General features: G+C 36.2%; 1 protein-coding gene across 3 annotated transcripts in view; it reads left to right on the forward strand.

The window, feature by feature from the left end:
• The window catches only part of LOC111154089 (ATPase family, AAA domain containing 2B), a 156,874-nt gene that overhangs the window by 15,027 nt on the left and 114,159 nt on the right, over positions 1–27,688 (forward strand). For 2 of the 3 annotated variants that reach the window (XM_022513458.1, XM_022513460.1), the window contains exons 2-8: positions 10,831–10,982; positions 17,418–17,467; positions 17,817–17,970; positions 19,661–19,763; positions 21,033–21,141; positions 23,986–24,102; positions 26,684–26,759. In XM_022513458.1, the coding sequence (XP_022369166.1) occupies positions 10,831–10,982; positions 17,418–17,467; positions 17,817–17,970; positions 19,661–19,763; positions 21,033–21,141; positions 23,986–24,102; positions 26,684–26,759 (761 nt within the window). Of the gene's footprint in view, positions 1–10,830; positions 10,983–17,417; positions 17,468–17,816; positions 17,971–19,660; positions 19,764–21,032; positions 21,142–21,968; positions 22,011–23,985; positions 24,103–26,683; positions 26,760–27,688 lie in introns of all 3 variants that reach the window. The other variant, XM_022513459.1, reaches the window with a different exon arrangement.

Consider the following 27,688-nt stretch of genomic DNA (forward strand, 5'->3'; position numbering starts at 1 on the left):
GACTTATTTCGCTAAGCATGATACCCTCTAGTTCCATCCACGTCGTCGCAAATGGCAAGATTTCATTTCTTTTGATGGCTGCATAGTATTCCATTGTGTATATATACCACATCTTCTTTATCCATTCATCTGTTGATGGACATCTAGGTTCTTTCCATAGTTTGGCTATTGTAGACATTGCTGCTATAAACATTCGGGTGCACGTGCCTCTTCGGATCACTACGTTTATATCTTTAGGGTAGATACCCAGTAGTGCAATTGCTGGGTCATAGGGTAGTTCTATTTTCAACATTTTGAGGAACCTCCATGCTGTTTTCCAGAGTGGTTGCACCAGCTTGCATTCCCACTAACACTGTAGGAGGGTTCCCCTTTCTCCGCATCCTTGCTAGCATCTGTCATTTCCTGACTTGTTAATTTTAGCCATTCTGACTGGTTGGTGTGAGGTGGTATCTCATTGTGGTTTTGATTTGTATTTCCCTGATGCCGAGTGATATGGAGCACTTTTTCATATGTCTGTTGGCCATCTGGATGTCTTCTTTGCAGAAATGTCTGTTCATGTCCTCTGCCCATTTCTTGATTGGATTATTTGTTCTTTGGGTGTTGAGTTTCATAAGCTCTTTATAGATTTTGGATACTAGCCCTTTGTCTGATATGTCGTTTGCAAGTATCTTCTCCCATTCTGTCAGTTGTCTTTTGGTTTTGTTGACTGTTTCCTTTGCTATGCAAAAGCTTTGATCTTGATGAAGTCTCAATAGTTCATTTTTGCCCTTGCTTCCCTTGCCTTTGGCGATGTTCCTAGGAAGAAGTTGCTGCGGCTGAGGTCGAAGAGGTTGCTGCCTGTGTTCTCCTCAAGGATTTTGATGGATTCCTTTCTCACATTGAGGTCCTTCATCCATTTTGAGTCTATTTTCGTGTGTGGTGTAAGGAAATGATCCAATTTCATTTTTCTGCATGTGGCCGTCCAATTTTCCCAACACCATTTATTGAAGAGGCTGTCTTTTTTCCATTGGACATTCTTTCCTGCTTTGTCGAAGATTAGTTGACCATAGAGTTGAGGGTCTATTTCTGGGCTCTCTCTTCTGTTCCATTGATCTATGTGTCTGTTTTTGTGCCAGTACCATGCTGTCTTGATGATGACAGCTTTGTAATAGAGCTTGAAGTCCGGAATTGTGATGCCACCGACTTTGGCTTTCTTTTTCAATATTCCTTTGGCTATTCGAGGTCTTTTCTGGTTCCATATAAATTTTAGGATTATTTGTTCCATTTCTTTGAAAAAAATGGATGGTACTTTGATAGGAATTGCATTAAATGTGTAGATTGCTTTAGGTAGCATAGACATTTTCACAATATTTATTCTTCCAATCCAGGAGCATGGAACATTTTTCCATTTCTTTGTGTCTTCCTCAATTTCTTTCATGAGTACTTTATAGTTTTCTGTGTATAGATTCTTAGCCTCTTTGGTTAGGTTTATTCCTAGGTATCTTATAGTTTTGGGTGCAATTGTAAATGGGATTGACTCCTTAATTTCTCTTTCTTCTGTCTTGTTGTTGGTGTAGAGAAATGCAACTGATTTCTGTGCATTGATTTTATATCCTGACACTTTACTGAATTCCTGTACAAGTTGTAGCAGTTTTGCAGTGGAGTCTTTTGGGTTTTCCACATATAGTATCATATCATCTGCGAAGAGTGATAGTTTGACTTCTTCTTTGCCGATTTGGATGCCTTTAATTTCCTTTTGTTGTCTGATTGCTGAGGCTAGGACTTCTAGTACTATGTTGAATAGCAGTGGTGATAATGGACATCCCTGCTGTGTTCCTGACCTTAGCGGAAAAGCTTGAATAGTATTTTTTAATTACAGGGGTAGTGCTGCTATGTAAGACTGGTCCTGTCCAACATTTAAGTCTGTGGCATTTTTCTGTACCCATGTCTCTTTCTTATTCATTCATTTATTTATTTTTAAGGTGTTATTTATTTGAGAGATAGAGGGAAAGAACAGAAGCAGGGGGAGGAGTAAAGGGAGAGGGAGAAGCAGGCTCCCCATTGAGTAGGGAGCCCAACATGGGGCTTGATCCCAGGACCCTGACATCACAACCTGAGTCGAAGGCAGATGCCCAACCAACTGAGCCACCCAGGTGCCCCTCTTTCTTATTTTAAGTAATGTATTATTTTCAGATTAAAAATTATTTTCCACAAAGAAAAATGTATCCTAAATTATAGTAGACTGTTTCTGTTTTTTTTATACAGTTCCTCAGCTCATTTCGATATATTTTTATCTCTTTGTATATCCTTTTATATATTCGTTCATGTTTAGAAATCTTAAACTAGTAAGCCATTGCTCTTGGGATATGTGAGGAAAATTTAGGATCTTTTGTGAGTCTGAAGTTTTAGGACTTTGTTGGAATAGCATTGGCTCTAAGCAAATAAATAGCCGTGTGAGTTTGTTTTCTGCAGTCATGGTAACTGCTGAAAGAAAAATTGACTACTCTTCTAAGCTTTCTCATGAAAGCAGGAGTACTTATTTTGAAAAAAGGTAGATAAAAGGACTGTCTTATATAGGAAACTGGAAAAGATTGATTGTACTCATACACTTTTTGATCTAACCTGGGTGATAATGTTCCTATTTATTTTTTGTCTCTTTGAGGATCTTTTTCTCATCAGTTATCTTACTCTTTAAAATTTTATCTCATTTATCTATTTTTTAAAAAGATTTTATTTATTTATATGCCAGAGAGCACAAGCAGGGGGAAAGGCAGAGGGAGAAGCAGACTCCCCGCTGAGCAGGCAGCAGGACACAGGGCTCCATCCCAGGACTCTGGGATCACAACCTGAGCTGAAGGCAGACAGTTAAGACTGAGCCACCTAGGTGCCCCTGAAGTTTTTTTTTATTCTCTTCTGTGGTTCCTTCTATTTATAAGAGACCATGTCATTATTTATTTATTTATTATAACTATTTTAAAGATTTTATTTATTTATTGGACAGAGAGAGACAGTGAGAGAGGGAACACATGCAGAGGGAGTGGGAGAGGGAGAAGCGGGCTCACCGCTGAGCAGAGACCCCGATGCGGGGCTGGATCCCAGACCCTGGGATCATGACCTGAGCAGAAGGCAGATGCTTAAGGACTGAGCCACCCAGGTGCCCCTGTTTTTTATTTTTTGTCTTTATCTTTTTTTTTTTTTTTTTTTTTAAGATTTATTTATTAGAGCGTAAGAAAGAGAGAAGGTGAGGGAGTGAGAATCTTAAGCAGATTTCACACTGAGCACAGAGCCAGTCGCAGGGCTCCATTTCACGTCCGAGGGTCGGGACCTGAGCCAAAACCAAGAGTTGGACGCTTATTTAACTCACTGTGACTGTGCCATCCTCTTTATCTTAAAAGAGAAAATTCTTGGGGTGTCTGGCTGGCTTGGTTGATAGAGCACATGACTCTTGATCTTGGGGTCATGAATTAGAGCCCCACATTGGCAGTAGAGTTTACTTAAGAAAAAAGGGCGCATTTAAAAAAAAACCAAAAAACGAAAGAAAATTCTTCCCTGACTTTTTTGACTTTGTAACCTCTTTAGACTGTTGTCTCATTTCTTTCTTCACACTGACACTTCCTATAATAACTCTCTAGTCATCACTTGTATTTTCTCACTGCTCACTCAGTCCTTCACCTGGCAATTTCTATCCTGCATTTTGGAGAATTTGCCCTATCAGAAGTTATAGTGATGTTCTAATTACTAATCACAGGTTTATCAGCTTTTTTCCCATTAAGTCTTTTTGGAACAAACTTCCACTCCCCTCTTTTAGTGAAACACTATATATTTTTCTCTAATTATACAAAAGCTGTCTGCTCTTTGATTGAATGTAGGCCTTTTTAAGATTTTTTACTTGTGTTCTGTTTTTTCATTCTGTATGTTACCTATGATCCATCTTTAAAAAATTTTTAAAATATTTATTTGAGACAGAGTGAGTGCCCACACAAACACCTGGGGGGAGAGAGAGGGAGAAGCAGACTCCCTGGTGAATGTGGTGCCCACGTGGGGCTCCACTCGGGGCTGGATTCCAAGAGCCTGAGATCATGATCTGAGCTGAAGTCAGATGCTTAACCAACCCAGGCCCCCTTAACTATGATTCTTCTATAACCATGTCATATCTATCTCTAGTACTCACCTCAATCTGTCTCAGAGTTGCATTTCCCACAGCCTGATAGACATCTCCCTACATTTCTGGCTAGAATTCTAAACCTAACTTTTTGAAATTCAATTCACCATTACACTTCTTCCATTAACATCTATCTCCTGGATTCCCCTCCATTCCCACTAAAAAATAACCACTTTCACACCTGCAGTTATTGTGCTTATTTGAATGCTAGTGTCAATAATTTCTCAGTTACTCTCCTTTCTAGAGTCAGTTTCTTATTTTCTGCTTCCACAGTTCTTCATGAGGCCGTCATCAAGCCTCAGATTAATCTCATGGTTTGCTAATTCACTTATTTCCTTGATTTTCTCATTTTTTACTGTTATACTTGGTTATATTCTTTTTTTCTTTACATTAAAACCCAGGTTCTAGATTTCTGATGAATACCCCTCTGGGCAGGAAGTCTTCCCTAAAAATTAAAGCGGTATAAATTCTTTTCTGCTCTATTATTCTCAAGTTCTTTTGCCTAGTTTTATGAAATTTGTGGTAGAATAGTGGTCAGTATTTGTAGTAGCTGATAAGAATGACTTAAGAGACTCTAAGACTCAAGGAGAAAATGATTCTTGCTAATTGGAAAAATTAACAGTTTTTAAGATTAGAGTTTAGAGTAAAAAGTCATTTAGGTGGGAATGACTTTATGTTGTCCTTGTACTTTTATTTTCTGTGGCATTTGGCCCTATTACTATGATACTTCTTTTGGAAGTTATCTCATCTTTGAATCATGTTCTTTGTGAACATCTGATCATTCTTTGTTCTCCATTCTTGTGTTTTAACAAAACAAAGTCCACATCATTTATGATATCTTTGTTCATCTCTACTGACAGTTACCATTTTTTCTTTTGTTTTTAGAGAATTATGTACTTCTATTGTATTTACTGTAATATGCCATATATTGACATTGTGACTGTCAATGCAGTAGATTGTGTATTGAGTTCAGGTAGTTCTTAATCTTTTTTACTGTTGTCCTCCATGTCTTAAGTACATAGTAGGCTCCTCAGTAAATGTTAAATGAAATTATTCCCTTGTCTGAGATGCCTTTCTTACTCATGGATTGTAATCACTCTGACACAAATTGCTAAATGACTGTGGGTAGGTTGCATAATCTTTCTTAAGTATCTTTGTTCTGAAACTGGCAACGCCTTCCCTCAAAGGGTTAGGTTATAATTAACTAGTAAAATGCTTTGAAGATGAAAAAGTTAATGTTGAGCATTATGATCATCCTATTAAAGGCTACTGTTAGTACACAGGTTTTGTAGGTAAAAGCTTTCCCAAAGCTTTAAGTTAATTAAATGGTGCTGAAGTAATTAATTTCTATGTATTTACATTTTGGTTTTTTGCTTTACTTAAATCCCTAGATTTCTTTGGAGGGAAGGAGCTTTTTGTGATGTTACTTATTTTAAGATCTCTGTCATGGAGCCAAGTCCAAATTGAAACCCTACCATGATAAGAAAAAGACAACAGAATAGTGCAATAGTAGGATGGTGTGACTCAGATACTTAAATTGTATTATATGTTAGAAGTCCTCAAACTTTTGGGTACTAAGAATCATTCAGAGGCCCTTATTAAAAATATTCCAACTCCAGAGATTTAGTTTAGCAGGTTATGTTTCTTTAAATGAGAAATCAGGTGATTTCTGATTCAGTTAGTATGTGAATAACACTTTGAGAGACACTCCTGAATGGAACTGAAAAAAGCTAGTACAATCCGAGAAGATGACCTGAGATTAAGGGTTGCACATTTTACCAACTGAACCAGCCAGGAGCCCTGGAAAATACGGGTCTTGAGGGTTGAGTGGTGGGATTTGGTTAGGAGTAATGCTGACCAGGACTGTCTACATTGGTGAAGTAGTTCATAGGTTATCAGTTTCTGTATTCACAAACATGCCTTAGTGTAGAACACATGACATTGCTTCCTCCGTGACTGCTTGTCGAGAACATTATATAATAATGCTTTTCAGACATTATGTGCACAAGAGTCACCTGAGGATCTTGTAGAGAAATGTTTTCTGATTGGATACTGTGGCATGGAACACATTTGGAGTGACAGATGTAGAGAGTAATCAAGTCTTGGATGAGTAGTTGAATTACATGACCTTTAAGATACACGTTAACCTTAGTGTTTTATAAATTTCTAAGGTGGAGTGTCTGAGATAATAGAGAACTATTGTATATTAGGAATGGCAGGACCTAATTTTTTTTTCCTTAGTTCTGTCACTCATTTCGTTAGCCATGTGATGTTGGGCTAGCTAATATACTCCATTAAAGAGTGGGGATTAGAGAAGGTAAGAGCCTGAAGAAGTGAAATTTAGTGCTATTTTAAGATTTTCTATTTTAGAGTGAAAGAGGGGAGGGGCGGAGGGAGAGGAGGAGACAGAGAGAAGCAGACACCCTACTGAGGGCAGACATGATGCAGCTTGATCCCACAACAGATCACGGCCTGAGCAGAAATCTAGTAGGTTACTTAACTGAGCCACCCAGGTGCCCTAAAGAAGTACATTTTTAAAAAGCACTCATTTGTTAAGTACAGTAAGCGTGTTTATTGATAAAGTACTATTATATGATTGAATTGCATCCTGAATAGTTTTTCCCCCTCTACTGAGGATAGATTGGAAGTAGCTAACCAGTTTTTCTTGGAAATTTAAAATAATAAGTGATGCTGTATGTTATACAACTAACATGTTTATTTTCCTTAATTATAGACACTCTGATGTTTGAATATCTAGTAGTTTTTAGTGCGAATGTAGTCTTGTGACTTAAAAAAAAAATAGCTCTTGGCAAATTGTATTACACTACAAAATTAGAAATTGGTCTTTCTGTAAAAAAATTTTTAGTAAGTGAATGTTAAATCTATAGGTTATGCTTGGGTATGTTTAAACATATACAATGTTACAAGTTTTTGTTGGTTTGTTTTCAAGTAAGCTCTAAGTACAACGTGGGGCTTGAACTCAAGACCCTGAGATCAGGAGTCCCATGCTCTACCAACTGAGCCAGCCCAGCACCCTTATTACAAGTATTTCTTAAGTTTGTTTACTAATGGCTACATTTTGACTAGTTATTGTGTAAGTAGTTGTCTTGCTTTGGGTAAGTAGGATTTAGAAGTGTGCATTTATGAAAAGGATAGTTCTTTTTTCTTTTCTTTTCTTTCTTTTTTTTTTTTTTTAAAGATTTTATTTATTTATTTGGAAGAGAGAATGTGCCTACAGGCGGGGTAGGGGATGAGGCAGAGGGAGAGGCTGAGCAGGGAGCCTGAGTAAGGCTCGATCCAAGGACCCTGATACCATGACCTGAGCCAAAGGCAGATGCTTCACCGACTGAGCCACCGAGGTGCCCCTGAAAAGGATAGTTCTTATGTTTTACTTAAATTTCTAGTATAGGGGTGCCTGAGTGGCTCAGTGGGTTAAAGCCTCTGCCTTCGGCTCAGGTCATGATCCCAGGGTCCTGGGATCAAGCCCCGCATCGGGCTCTCTGCTTAGCAGGGAACCTGCTTCCTCCTCTCTCTCCTGCCTGCCTCTCTGACTACTTGTGATCTCTGTCTATCAAATTTAAAAAAAAAAAATTTCTAGTATAAAAGGAAATAAAACTTTAATATATTTATTTGGTAGCATATAGGAAATGATCATGTATACCTTTGAAATACTGATCTGTAATATCAGGTGATGAAGTATTAGCATGTGAATTAAATCATCTCTAAAGTAAAGGTTAATCTTCCTGTGCTCGCTCTCTTTTTTTTTCCCCCTGTGCTCTCTTATTTCCCCAATATCCAAGAAATTAAGTGGTAAAGAGGAGAGCTGCTGTGCGGATACTGACATTTCTGTAGTCTGAGGACATGTGGCTGGGGAGGGAATAATGGAAATGCGATGGAAGGAAGTCTCTGGTTGAGAAATTGGTTATTTTATTTATTTTTAAGAGATTTTACTTGCTTATTCATATTCAGAAACAGAGAGAGAGGTAGAGGGAGAAGCAGGCTCCCCAGTGAGCAGGGAGCCTGATGTGGGACTTGATCCCAGGACCCCAGGATCATGACCTGAGCCAGAGGCTGACACCCAACCATCCGAGCCATCCATGCACCTGAGAAATTAGGTACTTTAAACAAATTAACTAATTTGTTTAAAAAAGCAAATAAATAAATGTATTGAAGACAATGGAAGCCATGGTTCTTCGTGAAGAGCTTACAAACATGAAAGGGGAAAGTCTAGAAAGAAATTTAAGGCATGGAATTAGAATTAGAAGTCTTGGTGTACACATGTATGTTATTATTCATGCACAGATAAAGAAATAGGTATGGATGTGTACATTTATATGTATGTTTATATTCGTATATTTCTTAGCTGTCTGTGCTGAGAGGACTCAGTAACAGTGAAAGCCCAGTAACAATGAGCACACCTAATGCCCACATCTTGGTTTCTTTCTTTCTTTCTTTCTTCCTTTTTTCTTCTTTTTTAAAGCTTTATTTATTTGAGAGAGAGCATGTGTGTGTGCACGAGTGGGAGGAGGGACAGAGGGAAAGAATCTTCTGGCAGACTCCTGACTGAGCATGGAGCCCAACAAGGGGCAGGATCCCATGACCCATGAGATCATGATCTAAGCTGAAACCAAGAGTCAGAGGCTTAACTGATTGAACTATCCAGCCGCCCCAATTTCTAAATACTGTCCTTGATTTAAAGGAGTCAGGGCTCTTTAGAGAAATGACTAATTCTAGAGTCAGGGAGGGAAAGTGTAGGGTGAGTTTAGAGATTTCTTTTCTGTCAGAAAACAAGGAAGTTCACAAAATGATGGGATAAGGTCGAAAGGGTACTGGAAACACTTCAAAAGGGCCCTCAGTTGCCAAATCTTGTGTAAATTGAGCAAGAAAATAGAGTAATGGATTATAACCTGTAGTTTAAAATAAGAATCCATGAGTTAATACTGTTAAAAGTAATGAGTAAATGAATTGGGCAAGGGGATGGAGGGAAAGCTCTTTAAAGTAAAATTGGGGGTGGGGGGGGTGGCCTGGATGGCTCAGTCGTTAAGCCTCTGCCTTTGGCTCAGGTCATGTTCCTAGGGTGCTGGGATTGAACCCTTCATCAGTTCCTGCTGAATGGGAAGCCTGCTTTTCCCTCTCCTACTCCCCCTGCTTATATTCCTCCTTTTGCTGTCTCTCTGTCAAATAAATAAATAAGATCTGCTGTATGTTATACAACTGGAAAAATAAAGTAAAAAAAAAAATAAAATGTGACAAAATGTAGAAGGACTGATAGGATTAGGTAATCACCATCACAGTGGTATTGGATGGAAACAAAAATAAATAGTCAATGAATGCTAATGGCTGGTGGGTGGAGGTTTGATGAGGAATAGGATATTGGTGAATTAGCAGAATAATTCCTCATTAAATCTAATCACACACAAAGGGAAAAATAGTGACTTTATGGTGGAGAAACCTGGCAGATACCACCAGCTGGACCAGGTAATCAAGGTTATACCTAATGTTGGGTAAGTAGAGTATAGACAGTATTATTTCTGTATATTTTTTCCCAAGAATGTATGGTCTGAATTTGGTTATGAGTAGTGTCAGACCCACATTCAGGGTCATTCTAGAAACTAAAGAGCTGTACTCTTTTTTTTTTTTTTTTTAAAGAGCTGTACTCTTTATTTTATTTATTTATTTTTATTGTTTTTAAAGATTTTATTTATTTATTTGACAGAGATCACAAGTAGGCATGACCTGAGCTGGAGGCAGAGGCTTTAACCCACCAAGCCACCCAGGCGCCCCTCAACTCTAGTTTTAAAGAACAAATTGCTAACACATTCAGAAATAACAAGCAGGGACAGAAGATAGACTGTTAACAACTCAGAGTTTAGGAGATTTTCTTAAATTGGAATTGGAGCAGAAAAATGGAATTTTGGACTAATTTTGGTGGATAGTAGATACACCCTTTTTTTTTTAAATTATTTTTTAAAAAGATTTTTATTTATTTATTTATTTGACAGACAGAGATCACAAGTAGCCAGAGAGGCAGGCAGAGAGAGAGGGGGAAGCAGGCACCCCGCCGAGCAGAGAGCCTGATGCGGAGCTGGAATCCCAGGACCTGGAGATCATGACCCGAGCTGAAGACAGTGGATTAACCCATTGAGCCACCCAGGCACCCAAGAGCTGTACTCTTTATAGTTATAGTCAAAGGCATGAAAGATGGGGGAAAGCTAAAGAGCTATTCCAGATTGAGGACGGCAGAAGAGATCTGATAACTGAATACGATATATGTTCCTGGATAGGATGCTGAACCTGGATCAAATAAAATTTGAATGTGAATTGGCTCTGTGTTATATCAGTGTTGACTTCCTAATTGGAAGGGTTATATGATGGTAATGTATCAAAGTATCTTTGTTTTGGGATGTATGCACTGGAGTATTTAGGAGAGAAGAGGAATCATGTCACAACGAGGTTCATATGCACATCTTTGTAGGTTTGAAACTATTTTAAAATAAGAAACTGTATAGTTTTCTGATTATAAATGTAATCTAATTCCCTTGTTTCTGTATTTACAGATTATTACATTTACATACTTGTAGAGTGATTCATTCAGTAAATACTTATTGGTTGAATACATACTGTACTTTATCAAGAATGTAGGAATTCTATGTTTTAAGAGGAATAATAAATTTTTAACTGTCTTTCAGAAAGCTGAAGTCGATGGTAGTTTAAGTGATAGCCATGTGTCTCCTCCAGCCAAACGCACTTTGAAACAACCTGATTCTGTTTGCAAAGACAAATCAAAATCACGAAGTACTGGTCAGCGAGAGGAATGGAACATATCAACTGGACAGGCCAGGTGAGGAGTGAGAACTCATCCACTGTTTTTTCATGAATTATCTGATATGATTGAGGGCTCATATTAATGCTAATTTTCTTAAATTGTAAAGCCACTATTATCTAGAAATACAAATTTTTAAACTTATGATTTTGTATGTATTTCCTCTAAATAGCACATAAAGTATATTTGCTATGTAAAAATATTTAGTATATAATAGAAACTATTATTACTAAACAATAAGGATTTCGATAGATCTTGAATATGCATACATCTTTATACTCCTGAAAGTTTTAAATAAAGATATTTGGTTAGAATTATATATTTATTTGAAAATAAAGTCTTCCTCTTCTAAAATTATTAAATATTACCCTTGAATTGATATACTGAAATGTAATAAAATAAAAATTAAATTAAAAAAAATCTTTTCATTTGTCTGCTTGTTGTCAGTTTAAATTTGGTTTGGTTCAGTATGTATCAGGAAAACTTACTTTTACACACTTACCAAAGTAAATAGTAATAATTTAATGTAGATGAAAGAGGCACACACACAGAAAAGATTTAAACTGTGATCTCAGAATTTTTAGCTTCTCTTTTCTCCAGTCTTTAACGTAGAAGTGCTGATGATGTGCTGACTACAAACAAAAGTGAAAGGGAAATCCTTTGGTTTCCTTCCTCCTTGAAGTACCTAAAAATTACTTGGTTTTCTATGTGCACATAAATTCTGGGTACTGTTACTCTTTTTTATTTTATTATTTTTATTTATTTTTTTTAAGATTTTATTTATTTATTTGACAGAGATCACAAGTAGGCAGATAGGCAGGCAGAGAGAGAGAGAGAGAGAGAGGGAAGCAGGCTCCCTGCTGAGCAGAGAGCCCGATGCGGGGCTCAATCCCAGGACCCTGAGATCATGACCTGAGCTGAAGGCAGAGGCTTAACCCACTGAGCCACCCAGGCACCCCCCGTTACTCTTTTTTAAAAGATATTTTTAAAAAGATTTTTATTCATTTGAGAGAGAGAGAGCGCAAGCATTAGGGAGGAGCTGAGGGAGAGGGCGAAGCAGAGTACCCACTGAGCTAGGAGTCCTTTGGCCAAGGAGATCATGACCTGTACCAAAGGCAGATGCTTAACCATCTGAGCCACCCAGGCGCCCCTGGATACTGTTACTCTTTAATGAAAAAAAAATTGGGGGGTTATATAGACTTTGATAGGCAGTATACATTTACTAGTCCTTAAAGAGTCTTTTACCTATTTCAGTATGTTCCAGAAGATGCACCATTTTACTCTAAGTGTTTATTTTGCATTGTCTGGGAGCTAAGTAGGAAAATCTTGAATCATAGCTTGTTGATCTTTCTTTTCCCACACTCATTCATCTGTTTTATACAGATCCAGGTCACTATAATGATGTTACTTAAAATGAGTACTGCCCTTTAATTATACTTCTAGACTTGATCTACCTGTTGTAATCTGTATCCTATATTTATTAAATGAATGAATCAGGTGGCTTTTTCTAGATAAACGTTTCTTAAAAATGTTCTTCTAGTGTCAGAGTTTAATCTTTCACTGTAAGAAAAATAACAGTTTGAATATATAATGGGCATAATAATATATAATATATAATATATAATGGGCACTTGATTTTCTTCATCTTAGCCACTCAGAGGCCTTTGTGTAAATTGATCTTGATTATGTCTTTTTTATAAAAAAAAAAGGCCTCAAAAAAAATTTTTTTAAGATTTTTTATTTATATATTTGACAGAGAGACAGTGAGACGGTGAGAGAGGGAACATAAGCAGGGAGAGAGGGAGAGGGAGAAGCAGGCTCCCTGCTGAGCAGGGATCCCGATGTGGGACTTAATCCCAGGACTTGATCCAGGGACTCTGGAATCGTGACCCGAGCCAAAGGCAAATGCCCAACGACTGAGCCACTAGGCGCCCTCAAAAACTGTTTTGGGGAGAGAGTTTTACTTCCACTTAGGTGTCTTAATGTGATACTCCTTTTTTGAAAAAATACTGAGTATATTTTGAATAAAAAGCTCAAGAAATAATGAATACTAACAATGTATTATTTATATTTTGGTAGAAGAATAACAATTTAAAAGTTTTTTGAGTTAAAATTTTTTTTTTTAAGATTTTTATTTATTTATTTGACAGAGAGATCACAAGCAGGCAGAGAGGCAGGCAGAGAGAGAGGAGGAAGCAGGCTCCCTGCTGAGCAGAGAGCCCGATGTGGGGCTCGATCCCAGGACCCTGAGATCATGACCTGAGCCGAAGGCAGCGGCTCAACCCACTGAGCCACCCAGGCGGCCCCTTGAGTTAAATTTTTGTCTAAGAATGCAAGTGCTACGCTGTTAGAATGTTTTTGTGTTTTAGATGAAAAGAAGACACCATTTGACCTATTAGATTCAACAGAATTGAATTTTGAGGGAAGCTTGTAGTTAAAAAATTTTAGATTTGAGAGTATAAATACAAAAATTGGGATTTGTATGGAAGCTTGTATTTGTTTTTATGTCATGAGATTGAGAATCCCGATTCCTTTATTTTGGTTATCTAAGGTCTTATGAAGTAAAATTATTAAGGTTCTTTTACAAAAGTACTTTGTTACAGAAGTAATTCATTTGGGGGAAAGGTGGATACAGGTAAAGATTAGTATTCACTGAAAAATAATGAATCCTAAATGACTTTGTAAAGACTACGAAATTTTTAATTTTTAATTTTTAAATTTTTTCCAGAGAGAGAGATTGAGTATGAGCAGGTGGGGAGGGACAGAGGGGGAAGGAGAGAGAGAATCTTTTTAAAATTAAATTAAATTAAATTTTATTTCATTTTTAAAATTTAAATTCAATTAATTAACATCATGTAGGAGAGAGATAATCTTAAGCAGGCCAGTGCAGAGCCCAAACAGGGCTCAGTCTCACAACCCTGAGATCATGACCTGAGCCAAAATCAAAGAGTAGGACACTTAACTGACTGAGCCATCCAGGTGCCCCAAGACTGCTAAATTTTAAAAAAAAATTACTATTGCTTGGTGAAATAACTTTTCTTTTGAGAGCTCGGTAATTGGATGAAGGTAGAAGTAAAAGTGGAACTAGAACTTTGAAGTTTTCATAAATGATTTGAAATAGATCATGAGTTTTCTTTTTGGGGAGACATCTGGGCTTATATTTAAAGGCTCAAGTTTATCAACATAATTACAATTTTTTATAAAATAAGGATATTTTGGTTAAAAATTTTACTATATATTCTTTATCTTATATGTAGAAATTCACAAATATCCATCCATTCTAGCCTAGATAGATGTCGTAGCTTATAAATATTTTGAGTAAATTTTTGTCAGCTGATATTTACTTAGCTACTATACATTTATTGAACTGGATGCTGTGTGTGTGGGCATGTGCACATGTGTCTGTCTTTCTGTGTTTTTGGAGGAGGCACCCTAGAGAATGTGACATGCATTTAATGTCTCTAGAATAATAGAAACACATCCTCTAAGATATAAACAAATTTGAATCTTTGATAAGACTAACTGTACACTTAAATATAGTATATGTGAAAATTTTGTTTTGTGGTCAGATGAGAGAGTAATAAGGTTAGGCAGAAATGTAACCACTTGTTAAACTGCTGAGGCACATTAGAATTGTAGGCAGTATTGGTTAAGGTCTTTCCAAACTGAGGCTTTTCCTGAAATGAAGTTTAAAACCCCTAAGTCACTAAATGCCTTGGATTTATATGGGAAAGGGAGAATAAGTAAAGATTGCTAGTAGCCTCATAGTGTATTTCATTGGTAATATGCTCCAGATAACTAAAGGTGTAGAAAATTCTTTTTTTTTTTTTTTTAAAGATTTTATTTATTTATTTGAGAGAGAGTGTGAGTGAGGGACGGAGGGAGAAGCAGATCCCTCGCTGAGCAGGGAACCCAATGCGGGGCTTGATCCTGGGACTCCAGACATGTCCAGGATCCTGCGACTCCAGGATCATGACTCAAGCTGAAGATAGATGCTTAACCCGGTCACCCAGATGCCCCAAGGTGTAGAAAATTCCAACATGATAATCATCTAATGTAAAGTAATGCTGCCACCACTTAAGAAATTTAGGAAAAAAATAAAAAATAAATACAAAGTTTAGGAAACATAGATACAGGGAAGTATCCCCCACCTACTTACCCTTTTAAAAATAAACAAAGGAGATTTCATAATCATAAAAGATTTATTGGAGCTTTCATTTAAATAGTGAAGTCACTTAGTTACATTTTAAGTGATTAACTTTTGGTAACATTGATTTAAGAAACTTCTTTAGACATATATATTATTGTATAGGCAGACCAGTTCTTAAAATCCCAGTATTTTTTCTCTTTCCATACTCATGTATTTAATATTATGTCTCCTTTTTGTTCTTCTTCGTCTTTATAAAGAGAAATGGTAATGGAAAAAGGATGACAATAATCTATGATTCTAAGATAATTGGTTTAATTAAAGAATACGTTTTTTTCCTTTTAAAACCGGTATTTCTTAAGCAACAAAATAAAAGCCAAGTAAGCATTGTCTTCAAGAGTAACAAAAAGCTTATTGTGCTGTTTTTCCAAGGACGTTGCTACTGTTCAGAAAAGTTTTAGATTTCTTTTGTAGAGTGATTTCAGGGTTAGCATCTTACATTTTTGAATAATTTATGTACAGTTTCAGCGGTTTGGTTTTGCATACACTAAAATTCACTTGGAACCAAGACATGTAAATAAACTGATCAAACTGAGTTAATATTATGTTGGGTCCAAAGCCAGAGTATATTTATGAAGTAGTAAAATTGAGTTTTCTGTGTGGTTTTAAGTGACTTCTAGAAAATTTGTTATGTATAATCTTCCAAGGAATGATATGTTAATACACCAATTTCACTACTTTATCTGTACTTTGTATACAAAGGTGCTAAAAATGAAATACCTTCCAAGGGGTGTAGCATATTAGAATGAGATAGTTTTGTTGTTTTCTGGGGGAAAGGGGACTGGAGTTTTTTGTTTTTGCATTTTTGACAGTATAAGTACATATAACAGTTTGAGTTTTTGTGTATATCCTTTAGTCATCCTAGCTCTGACCTTTTTTAGGCAAGGGCTTTTATAATTAGGATTTAATATTTAACATTTAAAATTTAGCATGAGGAGTGCTGGAGTGACCCAAAACGTTAGAATATTTTAGTTAAGAAAATTTGTACAAATAGGAGTGGACGATATAGGCTTCCAGTTTTGGAATAAGTAAGTCATGGGGATGTAAGGTATAGCATGGGGAGTATAGTTAGCCAATGGTATTGTAATAGCATTCTGTGATGACAGATGGGAGCTACACCTGTGGTGAGCACAGCATAATGTATAGGCTTGTTGAATCATGGAGTTACGCACCTGAAACTAATGTAACATTGTGTATTAAGTATAATTCTATTAAAAGAAAATTTTGTGCAAACGATATAGATAATAGGAGATAATCATATATTTGCTATTTTCTAAATGAGTCCTTTCCCTTTTTTTAATTTTTGAAAATGATAATCATTGGGTATTTAAAAAATACTTTAGTAAGTTTACATCGACAGTTCTTTTATAATGTAGCAATTTAGTTTTTTTTTTGACTTTCTGATAATACAAAAGCATACTGTGGATTTTTTCAAGTCTTCATGCTTTGATGGTCATTTAAGTATCCCTTACTGAATTAACATTTACTTTCCTTGACCCAAAAGGGAGAATTGTACAATGACTATTTTGAGAAATTAGCTATTTTCATTTGTCAGGTTAGAATGTGTAATAAAATATTTTGGAGAAATTATTAAATGGTATTGCTGTTCAAGGACTTTATTTTTCCTACAGTTTATTGTTTGAATAAATTTGTCATTGTTTGATTTTTATTTTCTTTTTTCCTTTTTTTTTTTTTTTTTTTAAGATTTTATTTATTTACCCGACAGAAATTACAAGTAGGCAGAGAGGCAGGCAGAGAGAGAGGAGGAAGCAGGCTCCCCGCTGAGCAGAGGGCCTGTTGCGGGGCTCGATCCCAGGACCCTGGGATCATGACCTGAGCCGAAGGCAGAGGCTTAACCCACTGAGCCACCCAGGCGCCCCCTGATTTTTATTTTCTTAACCAAAACCAATAATAAATGTCTGCGACCTTTGCTGCTTATTATGTCAGTTAACTTTATGGTACATGTTGAGCTTCAGCCTCTCTGGAATTTATAGAGTTGAAGACAGAGTAAATTCAGTTTATAATCTGTTAGTAAAGCTTTTCTTGAAGTAATGAAATGAGTCATTTCAAGTATATGTTACTAATTGGTATATTACCAATCTTAGAGTAAAATAATGTCATCTTTACTCTGAAAAAAGTAATATTACTGACATTTTAAAGATTAAAATGATTCCACCAGTATTGCGTTTCTTGCTTCTTTAAATGAATGTTGATGTGTTTGCATATTAAATATAATTGTGTTCTAGGTTAACTTCTCAGCCTGGTGCTACATTACCAAACGGACATAGTAGCTTATGTGAGTATTCTGTTATGAAACTGGTTAGTATTGAAATTCTTACTCATTAGTTAGTAAGTGTTAAAGTGGGGTAAAATTTACTAGTATGTTCAGCATATAGTTGGAAATGACTGGATTTCCATGTCATACTGAATACTTATGTAATTGTTAAATGTTGAGAAATCAGTACAAATGAAATTATTTAAATTACTATGACAGATTATAGTTATCAAAATTTTAAGTTATTGGATATTAAAGCCATTTAAGAGGTTATGTTAAATTTTTATAGCCTTTTAAAAGTAATTTTTGATGTATCTTTTTTTCTTTTCATACTCTGTACTTTGAAATGTAAATCTCTCTCTTCTTGTAGCCCTTCGAAGCCATCCCCTTCGAGGGGAAAAGAAGGGAGATGGGGACCTTTCTTGTATAAATGGTGACATGGAAGTCAGAAAAAGTTGTCGTTCCAGGAAAAACAGATTTGAAAGCGTGAACCAGAGTTTGTTATTTGATCAACTAGTAAATAGGTATGAATGCTTATAAGCAGTTTAATTTAATTAATTTATTTAATTGACTTATCAGATTTTAAAATTTCAAAATCAGATTTCACATTTCAAAAAAAATCATTTTTAAGCTAGTTATGTTTTAAAAAATAACTTAAGCACTGACTTAGTAATAAATGCAATTATTTTAAATTTAATTTGAATTAATAGTGGTTAGCAGTGATTATCAGTTTCTAGTCCATTTACTGGATTTAGTAGTTTATGTGATAGTTAAATTTTTCTCATCCTTTTAAAGTTTATACATAAATAATAAAAAAAAATAATTTTATTCTCTGTACTGTTATAGTCCTTTAATATTTGCTCATTAACAATTTGTTTCTGACAATTTTCAAGCAATTAATTTCCATTGTTGATGTGTAGTAAGTATACTTTTCTTTAGTCAAGATTTTGAATTAATGGTCTTTTGAGACTGGGTATATGGGAAACAGTGAATGAGCCTAGCAGATTGCTCAGTATCTCCATGCAATGAAATTTTACTCTTCTCAGATGATAAATTATCCTACTTAATCCTTGCAGTGATCAAGAGAGAGGGGAGGTTAGTGTAATCCCTGTTTTATAAGGGAGGAAATTATATTCTATACTGGTAATGTCAAATTCAAGTATTATTATTTGTTAAGTACTTTGATCATTATCTGGACAACACAGTAAGTGGTATATAAATGTGTTTAAAAGAAAATGTGGTAATGTGAGCCTGTATTTCATGGAGGTCAGTGTTTTCTAATTTTTAAAATTACCTGTTCAGTTAACCTTAATGTAGGTTTTAAACTTTTTTTAACTAGGCTTCATGCCCAGTGTGGAGCCCAACATAGGTCTTGAACTCACGACCCCGAGATCAAGACCTGAGCTGAAATCAAAGTCAGATGCTTTACTAACTGAGCCAGACAGGTGCCCCTGGCTTTAACTTTTTTTTTTTTTTGCCTTCCTCCCCGCTAGCTTTAAACCTTTTTTTTTTTTTTTTAAGATTTTATTTATTTATTTGACAGAGATCACAAGTAGGCAGAGAGGCAGGCAGAGAGAGAAGGGGAAGCAAGCTCTCTGCTGAGCAGAGAGCCTGATGCGGGCATAATCGGTGTCCTGGGATTATACCCTAAACTGAAGGCAGAGGCTTTAACCCACTGAGCCACCCAGGCGCCCCTAGCTTTAAATTTTTTACAGATTCTTTATCATAAATTTTCTTAACACCATCTTCAAGTAAAAATATTGAAAATTTTTTTCTTTGTCTTAGATTTGGTAGTTATTTATAGTGGTATTGTGGAGTTAAATATTTGGAGTATTACAGATTTTATTTTTAAAGCAATCTTGACACGCAACATAGGGCTTGAACTTAAAGCCCTAAGATCAAGAATCGCATGCTCTACTGACTGAGCCAGCCAGGTGCCCCAAATATTTGGAGTATTATAAACAAATGTTCTGTTTCATAAGTTTTATTATAGCAATTATATTAAGGTAAAAGATGGTCTGGATTTTGGGGGGCATTATCTTTTATTTATTTTTTCTTATCATAGCACATATGGGGCATTATCTTCTGATGGATGCTGATTCAGAAAGTTATTTAATTGGGTTCCATGTACAGTTACATATCAGATAATTATGCTTTGATGAAGAGCTCTTTCACATGTCTGACACATTTTGTGGTTTTATTCTGTGATTGTAGTACTGCTGAAGCTGTACTACAGGAAATGGACAACATTAACATCAGACGGAATCGTCGGTCAGGAGAAGTAGAAAGACTTAGAATGTGGACTGATACAGAATTTGTGAGTATATTAACTTTAACAACCTTGGCAAATATTTTGTTTTTTTTTTTTTTTTTGGTTGCAGAATTCAAAGGGAGGATGAGCAGCATTTGGATTTTCTTGAATTAACAGATTTGTTCCTTTCTTTTTTCCACTTTGGTTAGGGATTTTATGTTTTCTTCTGTCCTTACTCTACTTCCCACAACCTTCCCCAAAAGACCCTCTGTGCTTTTGTCTTAACAGTACCACTTTGGGTCGCCTGGATGGCTCAGGGTTAAGCTCTGCCTTCGGCTCAGGTCATGATCTCAGGGTCCTGGGATCGAGCCCCTCTCGGGCTCCCTGCTCAGCAGGGAGCCTGCTTCCCACCTCTGTCTCTCTGCTTGCCTCTCTGCCCACTTGTGATCTCTCTCTGTCAAATAAATGGATGAAATTTTTTTTTTTTGGTCCAAAGATTTTATTTATTTGACAGACAGAGATCACAAGTAGGCAGAGAGGCAGGCAGAGAGAGAGGAGGAAGCAGGCTCCCCGCTGATCAGAGAGCCCGATGCGGCGCTCGATCCCAGGACCCTGAGATCATGACCTGAGCTGAAGGCAGAGGCTTTAATCCACTGAGCCACCCAGGGGCCCCTGAATGGATGAAATCTTAAAAAAAAAAAAAAAAAAAAGTACCACTCTGATTGTTAACTCTGCTGATTTGAACCTTTAATGTTCTTTTTATTGTGTACTGAATTAATTAAAAACACCTTGACCTTCATAATCTGGTTTCAGCTTTATCTTCTCACATACCATTGCCCAGATATAAACAAATCATTCTTGTTCCTTTATCCTTAACCAGTGGTAATAGTTCTGGTTAGGGACTGCTGCAATCCTACCTTTATTTCAAGGTTCATCTCAAATGCTGCCTCCCTTCCCTTTCCTTAGCAACAAGAGGATCATCTCTCTGAATTCTGTGGTACATTGTACCTTTCTTTATGGCATTTAGTTTGTTTTACTTTGTTTTATAGTTACCTGTGACTTGTCTTATTCTATCCTACTAGGCTGTAATTTGCTTCAGGGAGAAAGTATGTTCATGGCATTGGAGTTTTAAATTTTCAAATATTTTATACATTTGTTTTATTTTTCCTTTTGTCCCTTGCATTTATTGAATTCAGGAACCTCCATTTTTTCATGAATCTGTGCCTTCAAATAGGTGCTTAGTAAATTTCAAGAGTGGTCATATACCATTGGGTTAATGGTATTTATGGATAGGAATAAAATCCACGTTAATTGACAGCTTTCTCTCTTTAAAAGGAAAACATGGATATGTATTCAAGAGTGAAAAGGCGAAGAAAATCACTGAGAAGAAATAGTTATGGGATACAGAATCATCATGAGGTCTCCACTGAGGGTGAAGAAGAAGGTTTGTAAAGTACCTTATGAAGTAAATACTACAAAGTTGAGGTGGGAGGGAGGAAGCATGTGTGAAGTAATAATATGCATAATATTGCTGGGTGGGTGATTTTTGGCTTTAGAGGTCTATATTGTATAATTTGGAATAATTTTTATTTGGAATTCTGAGTTTTTACCTTCACCTGGAAAAATGCCTTTAATACTATCGCCATTATGTAATTTATTAGTAGTCCTCCCGTGACCTAATCTGGTGTGACATTTGCTATGGACTGATTTGTTATTAGGTGAGGCCTCTTTTGTGTTTCGATAGATAGCTTCTAACTGGAAGCCTCTGTCCATAGTCACTTTCTGTCTATATCCTCTGAATCTCTGATTATTTGGGTCCCAAATTTAGTTATGGACCAAGAAGTAAATAGTGACTTTCGGAGAAAGAGGGCCTGCTACTGTTGGTGGAATAGGTTGTACTGCTCTTTTCCGAGGCTTGTCTGGGTTCTGAACTGAAGAACCCTGGCTGAATTTTTAGGGTTGGAGCTGGGAACATGATGGAAGTAGCTTTGCCCCAAAGATTATAAATCAGTGACTAGAAGTACACCTATAGAATTCAATTCTGTAGGTGTTAATTTTTATTGAAATGGATTTTCAGAAGATTCCATGTATTGTAAATATAGGATAGTTGTATTTTACCAGGAAATCTTACCAGTTCCTATTATTTGTATAGCTTAGATGGAGAAGATGGGTTTTTTTTTCTCAAATTTTCTAATATATTATTAGTGCGTTTTGAAGAGCTGATATTTCTAACAAAGGTACTTTATTGAGCAAATATTATTGTTGTTACAGCTAGAACCTCTATATTGCTTCCTTTGGAGAAAATCAGTATAGGTGAGACAGATTTATAATGTGACTTTTGCCTTTTCATTAACTGAACACCTTTGTAGAGTTTTCAAAGTAGATTTGCCATGTATAGAATTTCTTCCTACAATATTGTTGTGCAGGTGTTTCTCAAAATGTAATATTTTTTGAGGATTTAAAGAGACTTAACTTGGGTATAAGTAATTTATTTAGAGAATAATATTGTATCTACTGATTTTCTCTAGACCTTAATAATAAAAATTTTTATAAACTTGGAATAAGCTTTCAGATGTCATTATTAAAATATGAAGTCCTTTGCATTTTTAGTCTCCTATTTCACTCAATATTACTGGTGGTTTTAAAATTTTTCCTGTTCCTTAATATGGTTGTGTTGTGTTGACAATTCCTGTGGTTAAAAAGTTAATCACAAAGTATATTGGATTTGGGGGCCATAAGCCAGTAAATTTTTATCTGAGTTTAATTTAATTTATTATTATTTTTAAAAGATTTTATTTTTAAATAATGTCTACACCCAACATGGGGCTTGAATTCAAAAACCTGAGATCAAGAGTTACATGCTCTACTGACTGAGCCAGCCAGGCACCCCACCTCAGACTTTTATTTTAAACTGTAACTTTGGGTTCCCCAGGTCGCTCAGTTTGTTAAGCATCTGCCTTAGGCTTAGGTCACGATCCTGGAGTCACGGGATCGAGCCCCGTATTGGGCTCCCTGCTGAGCAGGGAGTCTGCTTCTCCCTCTGCCCCTTATCCTGCTCATGTGCTCTCTCGCTCTCTCAAATAAATAAATATAATTTAAAAAAATATATATACATATATATAATATATATGTATATATATTACATATATATGTAATAAATAGTGGTTTGGCTGTAACTATGGTATGACCTCTATCTACAGTTTATTTTTTTTTTAAGATTTTATTTTTTTGAGAGAGAGAGACAAAGAGAATGAGACTGAGAGCATGAGCAGGGAAGAGAGGGAGAAGCAGGCTCCCCCTGGAGCAGGGAGCCCGAAGGTGGGGCTCAATCCCAGGACCCTGAGATTACGAACTGAGATGAAGGTAGACACTTTACCTACTGAGCCACCCAGGTGTCCCCAGCCAAAGCACTTTTAAAAAATAAACTTTCAGGATTTATGTACATTATAATTTATTTTTTTTAATTTTTATTTTATTTTTTTTAAAGATTTTATTTATTTACTTGTCAGAGAGAGAGAGGGAGAGAGAGCAAGCACAGGCAGACAGAATGGCAGGCAGAGGCAGAGGGAGAAGCAGGCTCCCCGATGAGCAAGGAGCCTGATGCGGGACTCGATCCCAGGACACTGGGACCACGACCCGAGCCGAAGGCAGCTGCCCAACCAACTGAGCCACCCAGGCGTCCCTATAATTTATTTTTAAGTGTATAGTTAGGCAAATCATAAAGTGATCACTTATGTCAAGAAATAAACCATTAACAACCCAGAAGTCGGCTTCATGCTCCCTCACAATTCCTACCTGCATTTTCCTACCAAAATAGAACTAATTTGTGCTTATCTGTCGTCAGCAGGCTTAACAAACCATTATACTGCCAACAAAAATTGCTCTTGCTGTAACATTAGTAATTATCTTGTAAGCATATTTTTTTGAACTACCAAGTGCTATTTGGATACTAACCTTATTCACTGGTGGGTAACTGGCCATTAAATGAAGTTTGATCCAGTCAAATTTTGATTTATCTTCTCTTACTGTTTTATATGACCAAAGATCATAAGTATACCTAGGTTATTTAGCAGAGAGCTATATTATCTGTAGGAAAGGCATTTAAAAAAAATACCTATCTAGGTTGATTTTTAATTGTATTGATATATGCTGTATCATAAACTGTTGACACTTTAAAATGTCAACTGTGCTGAGGGTAAAAGACAAAATAATAAATACTCATTTCTAGAGTGAACCAGTCCTTGTGGATTAAAAGAATGATTCTTTTCTTTCATGTGGGGGAAACTAGAATCTCAAGAGGAAGATGGAGATATAGAAGTTGAAGAGGCAGAAGGAGAAGAAAATGATAGACCATATAATTTGAGACAAAGGAAAACAGTGGATCGATACCAAGCACCTCCAATAGGTAAGAGATGCTAAAGAAACTTCTTTTGTAGTTGAGCAGCTTATTCTGCTTCACCTCTTTAAAAAAATTAGTGCTGCTAAATTTAAAGATTTTATTATTTTTTTATTATTATTATTATTTTTTAGATTTTATTTATTTATTTGACAGAAATCACAAGTAGGCAGAGAGGCAGGCAGAGAGAGAGAGGAGGAAGCAGGCTCCCTGCCGAGCAGAGAGCCCGATGCAGGGCTCGATCCCAGGACTCTGGGATCATGACCTGAGCCGAAGGCAGAGGCTTTAACCCACTGAGCCACCCAGGCGCACCTAAAGATTTTATTTTTAAGTGATCGCTACATCCCATGTTGGGCTTGAATTCACAACCCCAAGAGTTGCAGGCTCTACCAGCTTAGCCAGCCAGGCACTTCCAGTTTTGCTGAATTTATAAGAATGGAATCTCTTGTAGTTCCATTTATCTTTTTTTTTTTTTCTTTTAAAGATTTTATTTTTATTATTTATTTGACAGAGATCACAAGCAGGCAGAGAAGCAGGCAGAGAGAGGAGGAAGCAGGCTCCCTGCTGAGCAGAGAGCCTGATGTGGGGCTCGATCCCAGGACCCTGGGATCATGACCTGAGCCAAAGGCAGAGGCTTTAACCCACTGAGCCACCCAGGTGCCCCTATATTTATAGGGATTATGCAATCATCACCACTGTCCAATTCCAGGACATTTTATTATTTCTTCACTTTCATACCCTCAGACCTTGGCAACCACTAATGTACTTTGTGTCTATAGATTTGCCTTTATGTGACCTTTGGTGTCTAACTTGTTTCACATAGCATAATGTTTTTAAGGAAGGACTGAGATATTTATATGAGATAGTTCTACTCAGATTTTTTTTTTTTTTAATTTAAAGATTTTATTTATTTGAGAGAGAGAGAGAGAGAGAGAGCACGAGTCGGGTGAGGAGTAGAGGGAGAAGCAGACTCCCTGCTCAGTAGAGAGCATGATGTGGGACTCCATCCTGGGGCTCTGGGATTATACTTAATCCCGGAGTCCCATGATTAAAAGTGAGCCACCGAGGCACCCCAATACTTAAACTCTTATGCTTTAAAATGATGATTGAATCTCTGGAAGGGGTGGGTCAGAGTTATCTTACTAGAGGCTTGCCTCTAGTTGATGCAGATTGCTATGCAGACATTACACCAGGTAGGAGTCACTGTCACAGATAGCCCTGTCGATAGTGGGGGAGATTTGTAAAGATAGAAAAAAGATTGTGAACCATTTTTATAGATAAAAGAAATCTTTATTGGGGTATGAAATGCAGTGTACTGCGAGTATACATATTTAATATGTACAGTTTGGCAAATTGGATATACCTTAGGTACGTACCTATGAAACTGTCATTACCATCAAGATACTGAACATGTTTATCAACCCCCCAGATTATCCTGTTGCCTGTTTGTAATCTGTTTTTAACCTTCTGGAACCATCTCCATCCCAGTCCTCAAGAAGGCACTGATCTCATCTGCTTTCTCTAACCGTAGATGAGTTCACATTTTCTTGAATTTTATGTACAATATATACTCTGTTTTGTCCAACTTCTTTCACTCAGCATAATTTTAAGACTCATCCATGTTGTTGAAAATTATACCAGTGTGTTTCTTTTTATTACCAAATAGCATTCCATTGTATGGATATATCATAATTTGTTTATTCATTCATTTGTGGATGAACATTTAGATTGTTGACATTTTTACTGTTTTGCTGTTACAAATTTGTTATGAACATTCATGTGCAAGTCTTTGGACATATTGTTTCATTTTTCATAAACACTGAGGAGTAGAATGGTTGGGTTTGTTATTAGGTTTATGTTTAATGTGCTAAGAAATTGCCAGACTGTTTTCCAGAGTGATTGTACCACTTACATTCTCCCTAAGAGTACATGAGAGTCCAGTTGCACCATTCTGTTGCCACATACTTGGTATGGTCCGTTTTTGAAATTAATTTTAATACATATTTACTGTAGTTTAAATGTCCATTTCCCAAGTGATGTTGAGCATCTTTATGTGCTACTTTGCCAGCATTACTGCTGGTGAAATGTCTGTTCATATCTCTTGCCCATTTTTTCAGTTGAGTTGTTTATTTTTTCAGTGCTGAATTTTAAGAGTCCTATGTATTTTGGCAATCAGTTCTTTATCAGATACATGATTTGCAAATATTTTCTTTGTGTGTAGCTTGTTTCCTTTAATTTCTTGATAGTGTCTTTCAAAGAGCAGAATTTGTAATTTTGATGAATTCCAATATATTAAGTTTTTTAATGGATTAAGCTTTTGGTGTGGTATCCAAAACAATCTTTGTTTAACCCTAGATGATGAAGATTTAATTTAACATCTTTTTAGAAAGTTTGTTTGCAACTTATGCTATTACCTGCTACAAAGTTTTTATTTTTGCTGTACTCCTTCTAGATAGCATTTGGAACTTGAACACATAAGACTCACTTCTATTCAGAAAGTTAACAGAAGTAATTTCTATTCCTTTAATACATCAGTTTATCAATTTATCATTAGTTATTTCTTTGCTGTCTTTTTTTCTTTTTCTTTAAGTACCGGCTCATCAAAAAAAGAGGGAAAACACACTGTTTGATATTCACAGATCTCCAGCAAGAAGAAGCCATATCAGGTATGTTTTGTTGGTTTTCAAAAGAGGAAAAATTTATATCAGTTATTTAGATATATTCTTTAAATAATACATTACGAAATGTCTTATAATTAGAATATAGGTATTGATGGTGTTGGTAATGTCAATGAGGAACTAAATGGTGATTAAAGACTAGTAGTTATTATCTTACATGTGACTGTTCTCTTTCTGGTTCAGTTTGCTTGGAATAGTTACTGTTTTAACAATTATGTTCTCTACAGCTACATAGCTCTTTGGTGATCTCTTAGTAGAGTTGAATCTAAACAACTCACATTGCTTTCACTTGAAACAGTGGTTCAGTTAGTCTTTCCTGTTTTTCCCCCTTTCCCCTTTCTTTCTTTTTTTTAAAAGTTTTTATTTATTTGAGACAGAGAGAGAGAGAGAGAGAGAGCACATTAGCCAGTGCACACATGGGTAGGGGAGGGTTGGCACAGAGTAAGAAGGAGAAGCAGACTCCCTGCTGAGCAGGAAGCCTGATTCAGGGCTCCATCCCAGACCTAGAGATCATGACCTGAGCTGAAGGCAGATGCTTAACCAACTGAGCCACCCAGGCACCCATTATTGGCCATTTTTATATCTTCTTTGTAAAGATTTCTGCTTAAATTTCTGCCCTCTTAAAATGAAGTTGTTTGCCTTCTTACTGAATTTTAAGTTTTAAAAATATATTCTGAACATAAATCTTTTATCACATGTACATATTATAAGTGTTTGCTCCATCGTTTGACTTGGCTATTTGTTCTCAAAATGATGTGTTTTGAAGAGCAAATGTTTAAAAATTTTTTTAAATGAATTTTTTTTTTTTAAGATTTTATTTATTTATTTGAGAGAGAGACAGTGGGAGAGAGCATGAGCAAGGAGGTCAGAGGGAGAAGAAGACGCCCCATGGAGCTGGGAGCCCAATGCGGGAAAAA

Source organism: Enhydra lutris, unplaced genomic scaffold, assembly GCF_002288905.1.
Source record: "Enhydra lutris kenyoni isolate GAN:26980312 unplaced genomic scaffold, ASM228890v2 scaffoldscaffold35, whole genome shotgun sequence".
NCBI classification, from domain to species: domain Eukaryota; kingdom Metazoa; phylum Chordata; class Mammalia; order Carnivora; family Mustelidae; genus Enhydra; species Enhydra lutris.